The following is a 22886-nucleotide window of genomic DNA, read 5'->3' on the forward strand; positions in this document are numbered from 1 at the left end:
AACTCTCTTCCAGGAAGCACTAGGAGGATGGGAAACTTTTTTTTTTTTTCAGAGAGACTGCAGCCTTTGATAAGAAGCCGTTGGTTTTTCTGCCGGGGACTTAGATCGATGAATAGGAACTATATTCCTATTCATTGATCTCTGAGCTAACAGGGCAGCACGGGAATGGGCGGGCGCGCGCAGCAGCCCAGCAGCTGCTGCCTAGTCGTGACAATCATGCCCAGGCAGCAGGAATGGTTAATTAAAACCCACATATTTTATTTGCCCATTTGTTCTGGTTATTACAACGTTTAAATTATGTCCCTATCACAATGTATGGTGCAAATATTTTATTTGGAAATAAAGGTGCATATTTTCAGTTTTGCGTCCATTACCATTTACAAGCCCATAATTTAGAAAATAATATTAATATACCCTCTTGACATGCATATTCAAAAAAATTCAGACCCTAGGGTAACTATTTTATGTTTTTTTTTTTTTTTTAATCTTAATTTTTTTTTTAATAAGTTTTATTTGGGTATTTTTGGGAGAGTGTGGGAAGTAAGGAGTTAATTTTAAATCGCTTGTAGGTCTGTTTTGGAAAATAAATGTATGTAAGTGTAATTTTACTGCCCACAAGATGTCCTCCTGCATTACTTTCTGTTGCGTACAATTAGTAAGCTAAACCGGAAGTAATGCGTGGATGTGTTACTTCCGACATAACCATGCATCTCATTGATGCCGGCGTTCATTGACACAGGAACTTAGACCAATGAATGGAAACTGCATTCCCATTCATTTATCTCCAGGCTAACAGGGGGCAATGAGTTCTCACGCAGGTGAACACGCAATCGGCTGCTGCGGCTGTTTTTTTTTTTTTTTCATGGACGTAGCACATATGTCCAACATGCATTTTTGGACGTGGGAGCTATGTCCAAAAAGCTAAGCTGGTTAAGTTAATATCTGTTAATGTACACAAAATGTATACATTACAAATCTTATTATACAAGCCCAATCCAATAAAAGTCTATAGACTTTAAGGGTATTATCCTAGACTATTTCTTGAAATCAGTTACAGATATTTGCATATTTTGTTTATCAATTATTGCCAAATGATAGCTAGTAAAAGAAAAACTGCCAATCTAATAGCATTTAAACTTAGCTAAAGATATATAGCAAATGTGAAATACGCTACATATTTTTTTCAATCATCTGTAGTTCTGATGCTACGTACACACATGCGACAATGATCGTTCATTGAGAACGACGAACGAACTTTTAATTGATGAAAGAACGACCTAAGTAAAGTTAGTTTTAAAAGGTGTGTAACGATCTGATCGTTAGAACGAACGTTACATCACGTAAAGCAACTATTGCGCCTGCGCATAAACATGAGAAGTTTCACGGAGAAATAGTAAAATGCGCATGTCAAGCCTAGTACGAACGACCGTTTCCAACGATGTACTACTTTTGCAAACGATCGTCGTTGGTTAAAATCCGCCGAGACAGAACTTTCTTTTGTAGCGATTTGGCTCGTTCGTCGTTTGCCTTAATAGTCGGTGGTTCGTTTTTTGTAACGATCGTCGTTGGTAAAGATCGGGGAACGATCGTTACAAACGACTATAGTCGCATGTGTGTACGCACCTTTATTCTTATTTGATTATTGTCTAGTGTTTCTGGAATGGTTCATGTCGGAATTATCTAATTATTCCAGGTTCTCAAAGAGCAATCTTTAAACAAGCCATGAGACACTGGGAAAGACATACCTGTGTAACGTTTGTTGAAAGAACAGATGAAGAGAGTTACATCATGTTTACTTATAGAACATGTGGGTAAGTATGGTTGCCAAAGGCAACATATTAGTATCCAGTGAAATAGGATGATTACCTTTACTTGACCGACCATTTAAATACCCCTTTTAAGATTTTCCTTTTTTTTTTTTTTTAATATTTGGTGGGTGTACAAGTGATTGGCATATCTTAGGATTGCTTGAGCTGATTCTGCTTTGTTGTGCAGTAACATTTCTCATATTAACGTTCTTACTTGTCTGAAACACAAAGGGCCAAATGCAATTAACTTTTTCTCCAGTTGCCTCCTAGAAAATAATTTTCATCTTTTCTTTAAAATAACATTTTACAATTGAAAAAGTACCCACAAGTTGGTGAAAAAGTACTATCAAAATTTGAGTATTTTCCGGCTTGCTGGTGGTTTAACCACTTGAGGACCGTGGGCTTTACCCCCCTTAAGGACCGGCCACTTTTTTTCCATTCAGACCACTGCAGCTTTCACGGTTTATTGCTCGCTCATACAACCTACCACCTAAATGAATTTTGGCTCCTTTTCTTGTCACTAATAAAGCTTTCTTTTGGTGCTATTTGATTGCTCCTGCGATTTTTACTTTTTATTATATTCATCAAAAAAGACATGAATTTTGGCAAAAAAAATGATTTTTTTAACTTTCTGCGCTGACATTTTTCAAATAAAGTAAAATTTCTGTATACATGCATGCGAAAAATGTGGACAAACATGTTTTTGATAAAAAAAACCCCATTCAGTGTATATTTATTGGTTTGGGTAAAAGTTATAGCATTTACAAACTATGGTGCAAAAAGTGAATTTTTCCATTTTCAAGCATCTATGACTTTTCTGACCACCTGACATGTTTCATGAGGGGCTAGAATTCCAGGATAGTATAAATACCCCCCAAATGACCCCATTTTGGAAAGAAGACATCCCAAAGTATTCACTGAGAGGCATAGTGAGTTCGTAGAAGATATTAATTTTTGTTACAAGTAAGCGGAAAATGACACTTTGTGAGAAAAAAAAAAAAAGTTTCCATTTCTTCTAACTTGCGACAAAAAAAAATGAAATCTGCCACGGACTCACCATGCCCCTCTCTGAATACCTTGAAGTGTCTACTTTCCAAAATGGGGTCATTTGTGGGGTGTGTTTACTGTCCTCGCATTTTGGGGGGTGCTAATTTGTAAGCACCCCTGTAAAGCCTAAAGGTGCTCATTGGACTTTGGGCCCCTTAGCGCAGTTAGGCTGCAAAAAAGTGCCACACATGTGGTATTGCCGTACTCAGGAGAAGTAGTATAATGTGTTTTCGGGTGTATTTTTACACATGCCGATGCTGGGTGGGAGAAATATCTCTGTAAATGACAATTTTTTTAATTTTTTTTACACACAATTGTCCATTTACAGAGATCTTTCTCCCACTCAGCATGGGTATGTGTAAAAATACACCCCAAAACACATTATACTACTTCTCCTGAGTACGGCGATACCACATGTGTGGCACTTTTTTGCACCCTAACTGCGCTAAGGGGCCCAAAGTCCAATGAGTACCTTTAGGATTTCACAGGTCATTTTGAGAAATTTCGTTTCAAGACTACTCCTCACGGTTTAGGGCCCCTAAAATGCCAGTACAGTATAGGAACCCCACAAATGACCCCATTTTAGAAAGAAGACACCCCAAGGTACTCCGTTAGTAGTACGGTGAGTTCATAGAAGATTTTATTTTTTGTCACAAGTTAGCGGAAAATGACACTTTGTGAAAAAAAAAACCAATAAAAATCAATTTCCGCTAACTTGTGACAAAAAATAAAAATCTTCTATGAACTCACCGTACTACTAACAGAATACCTTGGGGTGTCTTCTTTCTAAAATGGAGTCATTTGTGGGGTTCCTCTACTGTCCTGGCATTTTAGGGGCCCTAAACCGTGAGGAGTAGTCTTGAAACAAAAATGACCTGTGAAATCCTAAAGGTACTCATTGGACTTTGGGCCCCTTAGCGCAGTTAGGGTGCAAAAAAGTGCCACACATGTGGTATCGCCGTACTCGGGAGAAGTAGTCATTTTTGTTTCAAGACTACTCCTCACGGTTTATGGCCCCTAAAATGCCAGGGCAGTATAAGAAACCCACTAATGACCCCATTTTAGAAAGAAGACACCCCAAGGTATTCCGTTAGGAGTATGGTGAGTTCATAGAAGTTTTTATTTTTCTGTCACAAGTTAGCGGAAATTGATTTTAATTGTTTTTTTTTCACAAAGTGTCATTTTCCGCTAACTTGTGACAAAAAATAAAATCTTCTATGAACTCACCATACTCCTAACGGAATACCTTTGGGTGTGTTCTTTCTAGAATGGGGTCATTTGTAGGGTTCCTATACTGCCCTGGCATTTTAGGGGCCCTAAACCGTGAGGAGTAGTCTTGAAACCAACAATGTCGCAAAATGACCTGTGAAATCCTAAAGGTACTCATTGGACTTTGGGCCCCTTAGCGTACTTAGGGTGTAAAAAAGTGCCACATATGTGGTACCGCCGTACTCAGGAGAAGTAGTATAATGTGTTTTGGGGTGTATTTTTACACATACCCATGCTGGGTGGGAGAAATATCTCTGTACATGACAATTGTTTGATTTTTTTTTTACACACAATTGTCCATTTACAGAGAGTTCTCCCACCCAGCATGGGTATGTGTAAAAATACACCCCAAAACACATTATACTACTTCTCCTGAGTACGGCGATACCACATGTGTGACACTTTTTTGCAGCCTAGGTACGCTAAGGGGCCCAACGTCCTAATCACAGGTTATTTTGAGGCATTTGTTTTCTAGACTACTCCTCACGGTTTAGGGCCCCTAAAATGCCAGGGCAGTATAGGAACCCCACAAGTGACCCCATTTTAGAAAGAAGACACCCCAAGGTATTCCATTAGGTGTATGGCGAGTTCATAGAAGATTTTATTTTTTGTCACAAGTTAGTGAAAAATGACACTTTGTGAAAAAAAAAAAAAATCAATTTCCGCTAACTTTTGACAAAAAATAAAATCTTCTATGAATTCGTCATACACCTAACAGAATACATTGGGGTGTCTTTTTTTCTAAAATGGGGTCAGTTTGTGGGGTTCCTATACCGCCCTGGCATTTTACGGGCCCAAAACCGTGAGTAGTCTGGAAACCAAATGTCTCAAAATGACTGTTCAGGGGTATAAGCATCTGAAAATTTTGATGACAGGTGGTCTATGAGGGGGCGAATTTTGTGGAACCGGTCATAAGCAGGGTGGCCTTTTAGATGACAGGTTGTATTGGGCCTGATCTGATGGATAGGAGTGCTAGGGGGTGACAGGAGGTGATTGATGGGTGTCTCAGGGGGTGGTTAGAGGGGAAAATAGATGCAATCAATACACTGGGGAGGTGATCGGAAGGGGGTCTGAGGGGGATCTGAGGGTTTGGCCGAGTGATCAGGAGCCCACACGGGGCAAATTAGGGCCTGATCTGATGGGTAGGTGTGCTAGGGGGTGACAGGAGGTGATTGATGGGTGTCTCAAGGTGTGATTAAAGGGGGGAATAGATGCAAGCAATGCACTGGCGAGGTGATCAGGGCTGGGGTCTGAGGGCGTTCTGAGGGTATGGGCGGGTGATTGAGTGCCCTAGGGGCAGATAGGGGTCTAATCGGATGGGTAGCAGTGACAGGGGGTGATTGATGGGTAATTAGTGGATGTTTGGAGGAGAGAACAGATGTAAACACTGCACGTGGGAGGTGATCTGATGTTGGATCTGCGGGCGATTTATTGGTGTGGGTGGGTGATCAGATTGCCCACAAGGGGCAGGTTAGGGGCTGATTGATGGGTGGCAGTGACAGGGGGTGATTGATGGGTGGCAGTGACAGGGGGTGATTGATGGGTGATCAGTGGGTCATTACAGGGAAGGACAGATGTAAATAATGCCCTGGCAAATTGATAAGGGGGGGGTCTGAGGGCAATCTGAGTGTGTAGGCGGGTGATTGGGTGCCCGCAAGGGGCAGATTAGGGTCTGATCTGATGGGTAACAGTGACAGGTGGTGATAAGGGGTGATTGATGGGTAATTAGTGGGTGTTTAGAGGAGACAATAGATGTAAACACTGCGCTTGGGTGGTGATCCGATGTCGGATCTGCGGGCGATCTATTGGTGTGGGTGGGTGATCAGATTGCCTGCAAGGGGCAGGTTAGGGGCTGATTGATGGGTGGCAGTGACAGGGGGTGATTGATGGGTGATTGACAGGTGATTGACAGGGGTTCAGTGGGTTATTACAGGGAAGCACAGATGTAAATATTGCACTGGCGAATTGATAAGGGGGGGTCTGAGGGCAATCTTAGCATGTAGGCGGGTGATTGGGTGCCCGCAAGGGGCAGATTAGGGTCTGATCTGATGGGTAACAGTGACAGGTGGTGATAGGGGGTGATTGATGGGTGATTGATGGGTAATTAGTGGGTGTTTAGAGGAGAGAATAGATATAAACACTGCGCTAGGGTGGTGATCTGATGTCAGATCTGCGGGCGATCTATTGGTGTGGGTGGGTGATCAGATTGCCCGCAAGGGGCAGGTTAGGGGCTGATTGATGGGTGGCAGTGACAGGGGGTGATTGATGGGTGGCAGTGACAGGGGGTGATTGATGGGTGATTGACAGGTGATTGACAGGTGATCAGTGGGTTATTACAGGGAAGAACAGGCGGGTGATTGGGTGCCCGCAAGGGGAAGATTAGGGTCTGATCTGATGGGTAACAGTGACAGGTGGTGATAGGGGGTGATTGATGGGTGATTGACAGGTGATCAGGGGGGATAGATGCATACAGTACACAGGGGGGGGGGGGGTCTGGGGAGAATCTGAGGGGTGGGGGTGATCAGGAGGGGGCAGGGGGAGGGGTAAAAAAAATCGCGTTGACAGATAGTGACAGGGAGTGATTGATGGGTGATTAGGGGGGTGATTGGGTGCAAACAGGGGTCTGGGGGGTGGGCAGGGGGGCGTCTGAGGGGTGCTGTGGGCGATCTGGGGCAGGGGGGGGAGAAATCGCTGTGCTTGGGTGCGACATAGGGTGGCTGCAGCCTGCCCTGGTGGTCCCTCGGACACTTTGTATTATACACTTTGTATGCGGCGATCGTCGGGTTAACATCCCGCCGGCGCTTCCGTATGGCCGGCGGGATGTTGCGGCGGGTGAGCAGAGACAGGCGCCGGCGGAGGATCGCGTCATGGATGACGCGATCGCTCCGCCCATGCCCCTACAAGGACCGCCGCCATTTGTCAATACGGCGGTCCTTACGGGGTCCACTTCCCGGCCGCCAATTGTCAATACGGCGGTCGGGAAGTGGTTAAAAAGCATTTTATGACAAGGGCCCATATGCAATTAACTTTTACTCCTGAGTTATCTCCTATGAGATAATTTTCATATTCGCTTTAAAATAACTTTTAGGCATTTTACAAATGAAAAAGTAACTAAAAGTTGGTGAAAAGTATTATTAACATTATTCTGAGTATTTTCTTGCTTGCTGGTGGCTTAAATTAGCATTTTATGACAAGGTGTAAAAATATTACCTAGGAGAAAAAGTGAATTGCCAAAGGCCCTTTAATTCACTTTTTCTCCTATCAATAAAATGCATTTTAAGCCGCCAAACAGTAAGAAAATACTCAGAATTATTTTTGATAGTACTTGTTCACCTAGTTTTTGGTACTTCTCCAATTGCAGAGTGCTGAAAAGTTATTTTAGAAGCTAAAAAATAATTTCCTAGGAGAAATCGTAGCAGATAAAGGCCCATATGCAATTAACTTTTCTTCTGAGTTTTCTGCTTGGTGATATTTTCAAACTTGTCAATAATATGCCTTTTAAACCACCAACAAGCAAGAAATGCAGACATCAAACCAACAAACGTTGATTCCGGTGATAACTTTAATTACTAACTGTACATGGTTTACTGTACATGGTTTACTGCAATCTTTTGAAACTTTCTTCTTACGTTTCTTCTTCAGGCATTATAAAGAACTCACTCAAAACACTCAAAATAATTTTGATAGTCCTTTTTTTAACTACTTTTTAAATTTTTCAAATATTCTTTCAATTATAAAGTGCTGAAAAGTTGTATTGAATGGAGGATGAAAAATTATCTCCTGGAAGAAAATTCAGGAGAAAAGGTGAATTGCATACGGGCCAAGGTGACTTGAATAAGGGCTCAAGTGAGAATTCAGCAGGTGTTTTTTAGCTGGAAATTCCTTGTGGAAATAAACTAAAAAAAAAGACAAAAGTTCAGGTATTAAACTGTTCCCTAAATGTATCCATGATTAAAAACAAGAATTAAAGGAAACATAAAGTGAATGAAATCTGGACAGTTCAACTTGCCTAGAGCTTCTTCTAGGCCCCTGTAGTCCTTCTGGTCCTGCACTGACATTCTGTGCCGATTCATTCAGCAGCTGTCCCCTGCAAAAGCTACATGTGTGACCCTAGTTTGAGCCCCCCCTTAGATCGCCCTGCCGTGCTCAAGAGTGTTCTGTGCTTGCACGGTTTGTAACAATTGCAACTGTGCATGTGCCAAACGCTCCCAGCCAAAGGAACATGATCAATTATGTGTCCTGGTTTCTAATAGCTCCTCCCTTAGGGAAGGTATGAATGTAATCAAGTGCGACTCTCTAGACTGTTTGAAGTACAGTGTATTAACACCCCCCCCCCCCCCCCCCCCCCGCTGGCTGCTCTTTCTGCAGATGGCAGACCCCTGAAGTAGAGCAATAAAAGCCTCTAACAGACATATAAATGTGAAAAGAAGAGGGAGAATTGAATTTTGTAACAATAAGCCACATTGTTAGTATGCATTTTTAATGTGCTGTTGAGATGCCCTGAGTGCTAAAAATGGTGCTGGGTTCACTTTAAATCTGTAGGGAGAGGTGCAAGCATGTACATGATCACAAGAGATTTTTCAGGAGGCCTGGAGATTTCTTGAGATTTTGAGTTATTGAAAAAACACTTATACGTCTATAAAACACATTATAAAAACACTTCTACTTTATCCATACTTAATTTACACTAATCAACATGATTGCTTTTCTTATTGCTTTGCTTTGATCATTTGCCTTTGTTTAGTTTTGGTTTAGTTGGGCTATATTTGATTGTTCAGGCTATTTCTTTGTACAGATAGTCCCCGACTTACGAACGCCCGACTTACAAACGACCTGCCGATACAAACGGCATGGATTCAGTGTTACCATGGGAACAATTCAAACCCTTTTTTTTCAAATTGGACTTGTAGTTTTTTAGAAAATCTATTTTTAAAAAATTCTAAGAAAAAATGGCTTTTAAACTTGTATAAGCCGGCACAGAGGGCAGGTGTGACACAGAAGGGGACACTGGAGGCACAGGGGGGCACAGATGAGGTACAGGGGACAGAGATGGCGCAGTGTTCCGACTTAAAGGACCACTATCGCGAAAAAAGTAGGCAGTTAAAATGTGACAGATGACAGGTTTTGGGCCAGTCCATCTTTTTAAGTGGGATTCTCAGGGCTTTCTTTGTTTTCAACAGCATTTCCTGAACAACAGTTGCAAAATCTAACTGACATAATAGTGTGCAAGTGATTAGGGAGGCTGGCTGGTATCTTGCTATTTTGGCAGTTAAACTGCTGTTCAGGAAATGCTGTTGAAAACAAAGCAAACCCTTGAAATACCCTATGAGGAGATGGATTGTCCCAAAACCTGTCGGTTCTGTCAGATTTCAAATGCCTACTTTTTTTCGCGATAGTGGTCCTTTAACCACCCTGGCGTTCTGATTAAATCGCCAGGGTGGCTGCGGGAGGGTTTTTTTTAAATAAAAAAAAAACTATTTCATGCAGCCAACTGAAAGTTGGCTGCATGAAAGCCCACTAGAGGGCGCTCCGGAGGCGATCTTCCGATCGCCTCCGGCGCCCAGAATAAACAAGGAAGGCCGCAATGAGCGGCCTTCCTTGTTTTGCTTATATCGTCGCCATAGCGACGAGCGGAGTGACGTCATCGACGTCAGCCGACGTCCTGACGTCAGCCGCCTCCGATCCAGCCCTTAGCGCTGGCCGGAACTTTTTGTTCCGGCTACGCTGGGCTCAGGCGGCTGGGGGGACCCTCTTTCGCCGCTGCTCGCGGCGAATCGCCGCAGAGCGGCGGCGATCAGGCAGCACACGCGGCTGGCAAAGTGCCGGCTGCGTGTGCTGCTTTTTATTTCATTCAAATCGGCCCAGCAGGGCCTGAGCGGCAGCCGCTGGCGGTGTTGGACGAGCTGAGCTCGTCCAGACCGCTCAGCTGGTTAAGAACACATTCAGGTTAAGAATGAACCTACATTCCTTATCTCGTTCATTAACCAGGGACTACCTGTATACTGTAATTGCATTACATTAAAATACAATTCTTAAAAGGAAAAAAGTACCTACATTTTTTTATTACATTTTGCAATATCAAAATATTAATTTGCTCCAGCAGCAAGATTTAATTTAATTGAAGTAACAGATATTCAAATTTGTTACCCTATATTATTATCACCCACATAGGATCACAGCAAAGATCACCTGATCCCATCCACAACCTCCTCCCAGTGAAAGTTCAACTTCTTGACAACAGTTCTGCAACATTACAGCTCAGCAGAGTTGTATTCCCTATTTAAATATTCCTAGGGTCTTTATAAAGTGGTTAAATAAAGGAACAGTAAAAAAATATATTTATAAACCATGTACCGGTATTTACCTGTATGATTCGTTCATACTACTATGCCAAAAAGAAAATCCGTTCAGTGGAGAAGTATGGCTCACCTACTGCAATGAGATGGATCATAGCTGTTAATAAACTTTTTGCCCCTTTACAAATCCTTCTCTGCCAACAGAGCAAGTATAGCTACAGAGAGCCAAATCTGGTCTGAGTAAAGTGAGCAAAGCTACTTTATGATGAGATGGACTAAGTCTACATATTGGACTTTTTATGTTTTGCTGTTTTCCAATTTTTTTTTATAGATGCGTATACTAAAAAAATTCAAATGACCAAAGCTGTATTATGCAGTTTTTATGCAAGTTCATTCAGCTTGAAAATGGACCAATCAAATCCAGTCATTGTGGAATTCCAAGTGTTCAATTTTTAAGCTGTATAAATTTGCATACAGAATTTGTATAATCCTGCATTATCTTGGTATTATTTGCATCTCATTAGGCCATTCCATAGCTGCGTGCTGGAATGTATGATTAATGTACTTGGAAGATTAACAAATTTGTTGGGCTGAGTAGTTAATAAAGTTATCTAAATGTATTGTTATAGAAGAATATATATTTGCACCTAACTACAATCTTGGACCAGATTAAATACCAACTGTTTGTCGACTGTTGTTTGGATTATTTACCATATATATTAGATCATTTTTCATCTTATTTATAAATTAACTTTTCAGCATCTAACAATTGAAAAAGTACTATAAAGAAGGTAGACAAGTAATATCAAACTTATTTTAAGAATTTCCTTGCTTGGTGTTGCCTAAAATGCATTTTATTGATATGGTGAGAAAATATTTATTGTTAGAAAAAACAGGAGAAAAGTTAAAGGACAACTGTAGCAAGAGGGGAATGGAGGCTGCCATATTTATTTCCTTTTAAGCAATACCAGTTGTCTGGCAGCTCTGATGGTCTATTTGGCTGTAGTTGTGTCTGAATTACACACCTGAAACGAGCATGCAGCTAACCTTGTCAGATCTGACAATATTGTCTAAAACAACCGATCTGCTGCATGCTTGTTCAGGGTCTATGGCTAAACGTATTAGAGGCAGAGGCTTAACAGGATAGCCAGGCAACTGGTATTGCTGGAAATAAATATTGCAGCCTCTATAGCACTCTTGCTACAGTTGTCCATTAATTGAATCAGGGCCCATGTCTTAGTTCTTTTTCCATGGCAAGGGGTAATAAACCGGTACTTTTATATGTGCAGTTGGAGCAGTCTTGACTGCAGGTTTAGCTTTCCGGAAAACTAAATTGCAACAAAAGGTGAAATGCAATTGGTCCATTTTCAAACTGTATTTGCATAATTTGCATCAGCTCAGAATTATTTGCATCTCTTAGACTGCCCCACCAGAGATTCCCTCCTGGAGCTTCATTTTGTTTGTTTCAACAGGACCCCATGGTGTGTAGTCACAGCTTCAACCACTGCTATGAAAGCTCTTATAAACTTTGAGAATTAGTTGGCCAACTGGGCTCAGTGCAATATCTGCCATTTCTCACTCCTGCCCCTGATTCATTCATACGCAAAGCAGCATGCAAAGGGTGTATTGTAAATTGTTACATGAAGCCTACAGGTGGCACCATCTGTTACTACTGATCTTATAATTAAACACATTCAGTGAAATTTGCAATTGGACAGGGACTTATTGAAGTATGTATATTTATAGTCATGTTGGTATTTAACTGGTGTTTTCTGATAGCATAACATGATGCTTCTAAATATAAAGTCTGTGTGAATTTGTAGAGCACTGGCCATAGAAATATGTACAATATACATGTTGTAGAGTATTATTTATAATTGTTTTTAAAATCTTTTAAGCTGCTGTTCATATGTAGGTCGTCGGGGAGGAGGTGCTCAGGCCATATCCATAGGAAAAAACTGTGATAAATTTGGGATAGTGGTCCATGAATTGGGCCATGTTGTTGGTTTTTGGCATGAACATACCCGGCCTGATCGAGATGAGCATGTTACCATTGTAAGAGAAAATATACAGCAAGGTAAGAGGACATGGGGATCTGCACCATATTATTCTCCTTCTTTCAGTGCATACTTTCGACTTTTGTAATTGTGGTGTTGTTTAGAACAGAACACATGAACAGAAAGTTCACACTTCATCTAAGCAGAATCTTTTAGTATTGAATAGTGTGCAAAATGTTTGGAAGCATTTTCCACCATCTAATACAAACATATACTGTAGAGTCCTGTTTATCCAGAACTCAACTAACCAACCAACAGTCTCAACCAACCAGCACAAATCACCGGCAGTACTCACAGTAACAAAGGTCAACTTCTTAGGCTGTTTGTTGGCTCTGCTGTGCTTAAAGACTGGGTTCCATGGCTCCCCCAATGTTAATATACTTTCAATTACTGTATTTTAACATTTAATACAGCGTTCATGGTATGTACTGTATAGTACTGTATTAGCTAGTCCTTTTTTCGACATTGAGTGTCAAGCAACCATAAAGCACGCTTATCTGACATCAGCTGATTACCGTCAGAGCTGGATAACTGAGACTCTACTGTAATTACTTTTTTATATAACTCATGGAAGCTTTAAGTCTTAGGTGGACTTTTATTGCTATCCCTTCCATCCTGTGTCTATGATCTTAGGCTTCATGTTTAGATTTCTGATGGTAATGGGGACAGGAAGGGAATGAAAGCCTCCCCCACAGCAACACACCCATACCAAGGGCTCGTCTCCACTAGCTATAGACTTACATCGCTGCACAGATTCACTGCCTATCTGTAACATGGCTTGCCATCCAGATCGCACTTCAGTGGAAACGGCATGCTGCAGATTTATGCAGCACGCAGCAGATTAGTGATTCAGGCTGCAACTACACAGCAGAATGTGAGCCATGGCAGAAACCCGATGTAGCTCCTACTGGAAATAATCCCTAAAGGTTCCTGTTGCAAAGGGTTGGAACCATCCTCACTCAAATCTAAACTAACAAAAGTTTAGTGTTCATTTAGCTTATTGTTCTCTTTTCAAATCAATGTCATTGTTGGGCTAAGGTGACTTGCAGGTTATCTGTTTGAAAATACAATTGTTTGTTTTTAATGATTATGTCTTGATAAAGCAGGACAAAAATGTGTCTACATTTAGTAAGATGATAATAACAAGATAGTAACAGCCAGAAGAATCAAATCATTATGCTGGGGATACACAATTAGTTTTTTCGCCAGATTTACTGGCCAGTCGATTTTCTGATCAACTTTTTATTTACTTCTATGAGAAAATTGATCTGAAAAATGATCAATATCAGATCGGATATGTCGGAAATTATCTATCAAGCCATCTATCTGCCACAAAAACTGTATTCCCAGAATTAAAAAATTCAGAATGGTGTCTTTTCAAAAGAGCATGAAAACTAAACAAACAAGAAAATGTTATGGGGTTGATTTACTAACACTGATAAGGTATTGGTAGTTGGTGGAGCACTCCCCTGGGACTTGACGGTGATGTGCCGCGGCTTTTTCTGGCAACACTCCAGATTGATAGTGGCAAAAAGGAATGGAGCCGGCACCATCAATAGTATTTATGCTCTTTAATGGATAAAAAACATGCTAACAGCCGATAAGCGACGTTTCGAGGCAACGTAGCCTCTTTCTCAAGCTAAGCTGTGCATGACAAAGTCAAACAATGAATAAACAAGCTTATATAACGACAACATGTATGTCTGGCAGCCAATCCGGTTTGTGTGAACAAACAACAACCAGTAGGATCAGGTCTTACCTAGTGGACCTGATAGAGAACTATACTGCTGCCTACCTCATAGGGTCGTTTGAAATGGAGTCCCACCTCTCTCTCCCGCACTAGCTTATCTCCGCATGAGGCAAACGGCTATCCTATGCCGGGCTGCTGTGCGGGAGTCCATCCCCACACGGCCACGCCTGCGGCAGACCGGAGGGGAAACCTCCGCACTACGTGAGGGAGAGGGCGGCTATGCGCCGCCCACTCCCCTTCTGCCCGGCAACTGGTGACGTGAGCGGAAGAATTTCCGCTCATACGTCACAGATGTAAACAGGAAGCCAGGGTGTCTACCTCATGCAGGAAAGCGTGGATCTGTTGCTCAGCAACGGGCCGCTAAAATACTGCGCAGTATATCAGCGCAGCATGGATGTCATAGCTATTGATATTGGACATACATAGAAATCAAACTTATGTTGTTAAACAAAACCGTTCACAAACATGTCTTAATAGGTAAACCCAGGCAGAGGGAGCTGCATAGGAATAGGATGGGAGGACAGAAGCAGAACAGAGGGGAGGAGAGTGGGAGAGGAACAAGCGGAAGTGGAGCCCATGTACCCCTAAAAAACACATAGAAAAAAGTATAGAAAAAAACCACAAAGACATGCATTTATGTATTAGTGCATGTTAGATATTGTAATATTATAATGAGGCTGGGCAGCATGGACTGCGGGGACACTCATATAAAAGGCATGAGGTCCAGTTCTCTGTTGAGTCCCCTGGGTTCCATGGTGTCCAGCCTCTTGATCCAATGGGCCTCCCTTCATAGCAATCTCCTCTCCCTATCCCCACCCCTCCTTAATGGCTGTACCTGCTCTATAATTTGGAATTTGAGTTGGCTGACATGATGGTTAGCTGCCACAAAGTGGTAGGGAACGGCTTGGTCCACTAGTTTTTCTCTTATTGCATGTTTATGTGAGGACAGTCTTTTTTTAAATTTCTGTGTGGTCTGTCCCACATATAAAAGTCCACACGGGCATTTCAGAGCATAGATCACAAAGGCCGTATCACAGGTATAATAGCCATTGATCCTAAATTTCTTGCCAGTGTGTGGGTGACTGATGTATTCGCCCCTTGTCACAGAGCCACAATGTACACAGTTGAGGCACGGAAAAGTTCCTTTTCTTTCTGTGTCTGATCTACCCATATCAGCATGTCCCATATCTGCATGTACCAATTGGTCTCTCAGGTTCAGTGCTCTCTTGTATGACACCAGTGGGGGATGCTGAAAATGGGATATTTCAGGAAAACTATCAGCCAGGAGGTACCAATGCCTCCTAATTATCTTGGCTATGTCCTCACTCTGCGTATTGTATCTAGTGACAAAAGGAACACGGTCTGTGTGTCTATTCCGTCCGCGACGTCCCTCCACTCCTCTAGATAGTCTGTCATGTGCTGTTTTTAAAATGTCAGTTGGATATCCTCTCTGGAGGAATCTATCTGTCATCTGTGTCATCCTCTGCTGATAAGGTACATATCATAAAGCTTACATGTAATTATCATTACTTAGGATTAAGCATGACCAAACAACACAATTTGCAAACCGGAAATTTGAGGCGAGTTATGTTGACTTTAATGGCAGGTGAACATAAAAAAACTTCAGGGCATCTTTGCAGCCATAGGTGTATAAAGTGTACAAAAACCTGGACATGGCATGGCGGAGGGGTATCGAGGCCCGAAATGTTCCTCAAAAAATATGCTTACCCACTTTATTCCATGCATAAATGCCAACAATCACATATAGTTTCTAAATGTTTAAAGTTAAGGTCTTTAGAATGGCTGCCGTGTTTGCCTGGCTAAAAATTAGGTGCAGCCAATGTGTGAGATGCCTAAAAATTTTACTTTTCTTGTTTACTTGCAGGCACTGTAACATGGGCCAACATTTGACTTACATTCAACATTTGACTTACATTCACTGTATGAGAGGCCTGAAATATCAGAAATTAGTAAAAATTTAAAACTTTAATATTCAATGCCTAATATAAAACAGTCATGCGCCAGGCAAATAATTTTGCATAATTCAATGTAAGTAGGAACAAATGACATACTGGGTGCAGAAAGTGGTTCAGGATAGCTCTCCATATAGCCAAGGGCGTCGTGAGGCCTGGTGTAACAGGCAAATTTTTAAAAAAAAATATTACATTACACATTTTTCCTATTCCTGTTAGGTTCCAGGAAAATAATTTTGCATAATCCAATGTAATTATGAGCAAATTATATACTGGGTGCTGAAGGTGGTGAAAGATTGCTGTTCCTGTGGCCAACGCAGGAATGAGGCCTGCTGTAACTGCCACATTTTTTGAATTTTATATAATTTAATGCATTACATTTATTTCATGCAGTTTTTTATAACTTCTATATAATACTGTGAGCTTGTAAGGATTTTTTTAAACTATTTTCATTTATGTCTATAATAAATGTTGTTTGTGCAGTAGCCTGAAGTAAAGGTGAATAAAGGTTTGGCCCAGGTCTGGTGTCTGATTAGCTGCGCCTACTGGGTAATAATAATGTAACATTTGTATATAGGCCTTCAATAGGCCAACCTGGAACATTATGGAGTCTTGCCCAAGGACTTCTTACTGCATACGTTACACGCTCCAGTCAGGATTTAAACCCTGGTCTCCTGTGCCAAGTGTGGTGTCTTTAAAGGAGTTATCAGGGCAAATCTATGAAAGAGTGGTACTTACCGGGGGCTTCCTCCAGCCCCAAGCTCCCAGGACCTCCCTCGCCGCAGCTCTTAAGTCAGCCGTTCGCCGGAGCTCCGACCCGGTCCCCAGCGATGAGTCGCTCTGTACTGCGCCTGCGCGATCGGCGCTGTCAATCACCGACACGTGGGCTGGAGCGGACTGCGCAGGCGCAGTAGTTCTGCGCCTGCACAGTCCGCTCTGGCCCACGTGTCGGTGATTGACAGCACGATCGCGCAGGCGCAGTACAGAGCTGACTTCAGAGCTGCGGCGAGGGAGGTCCTGGGAGCTTGGGGCTGGAGGAAGCCCCCCGGTAAGTACCACTCTTTTTTTCATAGATTTGCCCTGATAACTCCTTTAACCAGTACTCTATCTATTTGCATGACTTGGCTCTAGTGATGCTAGGTGTAGGAGGGGGTGATGCCACCCTGTTTTTTTCTTTTGTTTTTCCAAGAGGAAAGCTGTTTTCTGGGATTTTCTAAGTAACTTACTGTATTTCCTTCAGAGATATATATTGGTGCAAATATTTAGAAGCAGTCAACACTACCTAATTTGCCTTGTACATGCTGCAATCAAATGATTGCAGGCTGTTGCTGTGCCATTTTTTCCTTCACTAGTTGAACCAAGGTTCAGTGTTGTATCAGTATTCCTAACCTTTTACTCCTAATGGGAAAAGGCAAAGCCTGTGCTACCACCCACTGTCCCTCTTGATGTTGTCAGTGGTAGGGTGGTGTGCAATGGGCTTTCATTTGTCCATCCCCATCCTACAGGGAGGGGACATGGTTGACCTGTGGCTTATCCCACCTTGCATTCTTCACTGTGGGAAGGCGCTTTGACCTGAGGCTTGATTCCAGAAACCCATACTTGAGTGAGCAGGACCAAGTAACGCCTAAAGTTGAGAACATCTGTAGGCGAGTATTGGTGGGGTTATTTGGGTTAGTCAGGAAGGAAACCGGGAGAGAAAATATGTTTGGAATTGAATTAATTAATATGGATAATACACATTAAAGATTAAACTAAAATGTAGTATTTCATTTATTTTTGCGTTTTCTACCACTAGCATTAGATAAATATTTTAACACCTCTTACATTTGGGGCTTGATTCACAAAGCCGTGCAAACTGTTTAGCACGGGTGTTAGCACGTGAAGTGCCGTTCGCGGACTTTTGCGCGCTCAAAGTCCTGCGATCGCGCGAATTGCGGCATTTTGCGCACGCAAAAGTCCGCAAACGGCACTTCATGTTTGCACGGCTTTGTGAATCAAGCCCTTAGGCTGCACAGGGGAGTTTAGCTATTAGGGAGTATGAATATCCTGTTTACTTCTGCTTCTCTGAAATAAATCCACATAACAGTTAATGCTCACTGGGATCAGGACTCTATCTTTTGGGGGACAGTTCAGGACTAAGTGCTGTACACAGATGTTGCTGTCCTGCAGGCTTGTGACATGTACTGTTGCTATGGCACCAGGGGCGTAACAATAGGGGATGCAGCCCCTGCACCCGTGGGGGGGGGCTTTTTTGGGGGGCAGGAGGGGTCGCAGTCCCCCCCTCACTTTCGGGCTCTCCTCTCAGCGCTCCCCCTCCAGCATCTATCACAGTGGCAGCAGCAACACATACAGTACCTCTATCCACCGTGGAGGTCTCCGATCTCTAAGTGCTTCACGCTACTTCCTGAAGGAACCGTCTTTCCCCCCCCCTCACCTTGGGCTCTCCTCTCAGCGCTCCCCCTCCAGCATCTATCACTGCCAGCAGCGGCGGCAACACATACCTCCATCCACAGCGGAGGTCTCCAATCTCTAAGTGCTTCACGCAACTTCCTGTTTAAACAGGAAGTAGCGTGAAGCACTTAGAGAGCGGAGACCTCCGTGGTGGATGGAGGTATGTGTTGCTGCCACCGCTGCTGCCAGTGATAGATGCTGGAGGGGAAGTGCTGAGAGGAGAGCCCGAGGTAAGGGGGGGAAGCTGTCCCCCCCCCCCCCCCCTCCCCGCCAATGTCCAATGCTCTCCTCTCATGCTGCAACCCCTCCTGCCTGTCAAAAATGGCCCTGAGCGAGCACCTGGGGGGGAGGGGGGTGGGCATCCAAATTCTTGCAGGGGGCCTGGTGGCTTGTAGTTACGCCACTGTATGGCGCAGAGAGGAAGGACAACCTACAGCGCACAAGAGAGTGGGATGGGTAAAAAGAATGCCTTCACCCTAAATGATCTGACACTTTGGATCTCTCTGTGACACCACAAGTATAGTTGGAGGCTGCCTTACACATGCTAGATTATTGGCAGAAGGAGCTCCAGCAAGCTGCTGCAGCTGAGAGCCATCTAGCATGCACACAATCCTTGAATTTTAATATTACCGCAAAAAGATAACATGTATGATCTGTCGACAAATTAATATAGTTGATGATTTTGTATGCATTTTAACTCTGTTTTAACATTATACTATCTGAATTTATTTGTTTTATTAATTCAGTTTGATAATTTGTTCAAAGCTTGTTGTCATTGCAGGTCAGGAATATAACTTCCTTAAAATGGAGCCTGGAGAAGTGAACTCTTTGGGAGAGACATACGATTTTGATAGTATCATGCATTATGCCAGGAACACATTCTCAAGGTTGGAATCTAAGGTTATGCCTCTTAAGTTCTTCATAGCTTTCCTCATTTTTTTTTATTGTTTCACTGAAAATTATTGTTTTTACATGGCTGTCTATACATTTCTGGGTAATTCAAATAAATGTTGAGATCATGAAATAAATATGAAAACTGCCTCTCTTAATTGCCTGGCTGCCAGCTGATAGATTTGTAAGACTCTGATTTGCTAGTCATGTTCATGCGTTAAACTAGGGAGTCATCACAGCAAATCTGAACCTTGCAGATCTAAGCATTGCCATCCCTAGTCCTCTCATTCTAGTGCCCCAGTTGCATGTATTTGACCAAATGGTGGAATATGTCTTCTGAATGCTTAAAGAGAACCAGAGACGAAGCACCCTCATGTATTTTACCATATATATCAATGGGAACATGAGTGTACACACCTACTCTATTTATTTCATCCTTCACTGCTCATTCTGCCTGTTATCAGCTCTGATAAGAAACCCCGACTGAGCATTCAGTCTAGCTTTGCCCTGTAATGATTATAGGTCAGTCAGTCTTCTGTGATGTCTTTTCAAGCCCAAGTCTGCCCCTTGTGGCTCTGATTTCCTGCTAGGAGGATAAATAGCAGGAAATCAGAGCCAGAACGGAGCAGACTTGGGCTTGAAAATACATCACAGAAGACTGAGTCAGCTATAATCATGCGGGGCAAAGCTAGACTGAATGCTCAGTCAGGGAATCTTATCAGAGCTGAAACAGGCAGAATGAGCAGTGAAGAATGAAACAAATAGCAGAGTAGGGGCTTGATTCAGAAAAGGGTGCTAAGTGTTAGCACGCCAGTGAAAAGCCACTTTGCATGTGCTAACATGCTTTGCACGTGCTAAGTAGTTAGCACATGCAAACTACTTAGCACCGTAGTTAGCACATGTAAACTACTTAGCACCGTAGTTAGCACATGTAAACTACTTAGCACCGTAGTTAGCACATGTAAACTACTTAGCACCCTAGTTTTTTTTTTTAAATCAGTTTTTATTCAACATAGAAAAGGAACATATGACAGAATATTCAGTGTAGCAGTGCGCCTCCTAATTTTTCCAACAGTAGCTTCAGCATCAATTATCACTGTGGAAGATGAGAGGTATTGTTAATAATAATATAATGATCGTCACATAATATATAGAGCTCAGATTGAATTTAAATTTCCAAATATTCTCTTTTACAAGATCATAATTAGCAAGACCAGGGGTATCTAACCATGGAGCTTAGCACCCTAGTTAGCACAGTGCTAAGTAGTAGTTTGCATGTGCTAACTACGGTGCTAAGTAGTTTGCATGTGCTAACTACGGTGCTAAGTTTGCATGTGCTAACTACGGTGCTAAGTAGTTTGTATGTGCTAACTACTTATCACCCTAGTTAGCATGCCCAAAGCCTTTAGGCGTGCTAACTGGGTTAGCACCGTTTACTGAATCGAGCCCAAGGTGTTTACTTTCATGTTCCCATTGATATATATGGTAAAATACATGAGGGTGCTTCATCTCTGGTTCTCTTTAAGGGAGCATTTGATTCGGAGTCGCCCTTCTTTGGGAGCACTTGGGGACACAAGTGCTCCCCAAGCCTTACAAGGGCTCCTGGTAAGTGGCAAATTCAAACAGGGGGCAGTGTTGAAACAAGGACACTGAGAGGGGACAGGGTAGGCTCTATAGGATCCAGAGCCTTCCCTCTCCAGAGGTAAGTATCTGAATTTTTTTTCTAGCTTTAGTTTTGCTTTAAGGTTTGTACACTTGCATAATGCTGGTCACCTAAAGGGATCGGGCCTTGATCCCTTGTGTGACAATTTGGGAGCCGTAAAGCAGTACAAATGCTGGCTATACACACTGCTATAGGGAAGAGGAGGAGGAGGAGGAGGATTGATGCATGGTGCACAATGAAGTGGCTTCTGGTGGGAGGGCTAAAAACGAGAACAATGGACTGCAATTGTTGCTTTTAGATACGGTATGCTAGATCATTAAGCAAACCTAGGCGGACCTTGGAGGACACATTTACACTTCTCAGCCAAGACTGACCTGACCGACATCCTCAGCCCACAGTCACACTTATACCCATATGGCAAAAGGAAAATATATATATATAGTAGTTGATAGAACTCTCGCCTTGCTAAAGTCATGATTTAAAATAGATAAGTGGGCAGCATGGTGTAGTAATGGATAGCACTCTCCCCTTGCAACCCTAGTGTCTTCTGTTCAAACCTGAGCCTGAACACTATCTGAATGGAGTCTGTATGCCATGTCCATGGTTTCATTTAGGAAAATAAGATGGTAATTGACTATGGTAAGGATTAGATTGTAAACTCCTCTGAGAGGCAGTTAGTGGCATGACTATATACACTTAGTACTGGGGAAGTCAAGTTATGGAAATCAACCACAGTGTTAACAGTGCAGAAAGATTTGTGGAGCTAGCTGTAAGTGAAGCCAAACGATTGGCATGGTAACTAAGCAATCAGCATTTTTAGGACAGCAATATGCCCTTTTCGTAGATCCACTTTAAAGGACTTCTGGAGTTAAATAATTTTCTGACTTCTATTTAAAAATACTAATTGCTTGTCTTTTCATATTTTTTCATATTTTCTGAGTCCCTCATGAATAATATGCCAACCAGGTGCCCTGGCTTCACTGGCTACATTCTTGTTCCTGGTATGTGACTGAAACACTACTAAAACTAAAACATCATGTCAGACAAAAGATGGCCTTTTTTTTCCTTTGTCACCTTTTTTCCCTTGCACCAAAAAAAAAAAAGAAAAAGCCTCCACATTCTCCTCACTCCAAGTTCATGTAGGCAGTGATATCCACAAATGAACTACATACAGAATGGGCTACTTAATCAAAAGGATTGTTTGCGATGTATAAAATTACTTACCTGTAGAGGTGCAAGTCTGTTCCAGTGCTGAGACCTCTGAAGCGCAGCAGCACTGCACCTGCGCAGTAGCACAGTCCCGATGGGGTTTTGGCGGAAAAAGCAGAGCCCCCCAATCAGATCCGTGCTACTGGTCAGGTGCAGATAACTCACGCTTTTGCAGTAGCATGGACCCGATTGGGCTTGGTTTATTCTGCCAAAACCCCATTGGGTTTGTGCTACTGCGCATGCGCAAGCTGGCAACAAGCCCTAGTTCAGTTTTTGTGCAGAAACCGCACTGGTGGAGGAAGCCAGGGGTAACCTCTGGAGAATCCAGAAACTTCCCTCTTCCAACTTAAGTACCCAAATTGGGCAATTTTTTTCCCTGCAGGTTTCAAAAACAAAAAAATGCAAATAAGTAATAGCACTAAATAGTGTCTATTTCTCATCTTTGTTTATAATCCATAGATAGGCATGTATT

At 42.5% G+C, this 22886-nt stretch overlaps 1 protein-coding gene across 3 annotated transcripts in view; it reads left to right on the plus strand.

Moving 5' to 3' along the window:
- The window catches only part of TLL2 (tolloid like 2), a 222565-nt gene that overhangs the window by 143709 nt on the left and 55970 nt on the right, over positions 1 to 22886 (plus strand). For 2 of the 3 annotated variants that reach the window (XM_068257566.1, XM_068257567.1), the window contains 3 exons: positions 1694 to 1811; positions 12319 to 12497; positions 19433 to 19538. In XM_068257566.1, the coding sequence (XP_068113667.1) occupies positions 1694 to 1811; positions 12319 to 12497; positions 19433 to 19538 (403 nt within the window). Of the gene's footprint in view, positions 1 to 1693; positions 1812 to 12318; positions 12498 to 19432; positions 19539 to 22886 lie in introns of those variants that run through there. The other variant, XM_068257568.1, reaches the window with a different exon arrangement.

This window comes from Hyperolius riggenbachi, chromosome 10 (assembly GCF_040937935.1).
Source record: "Hyperolius riggenbachi isolate aHypRig1 chromosome 10, aHypRig1.pri, whole genome shotgun sequence".
In the NCBI taxonomy this organism is placed as follows: domain Eukaryota; kingdom Metazoa; phylum Chordata; class Amphibia; order Anura; family Hyperoliidae; genus Hyperolius; species Hyperolius riggenbachi.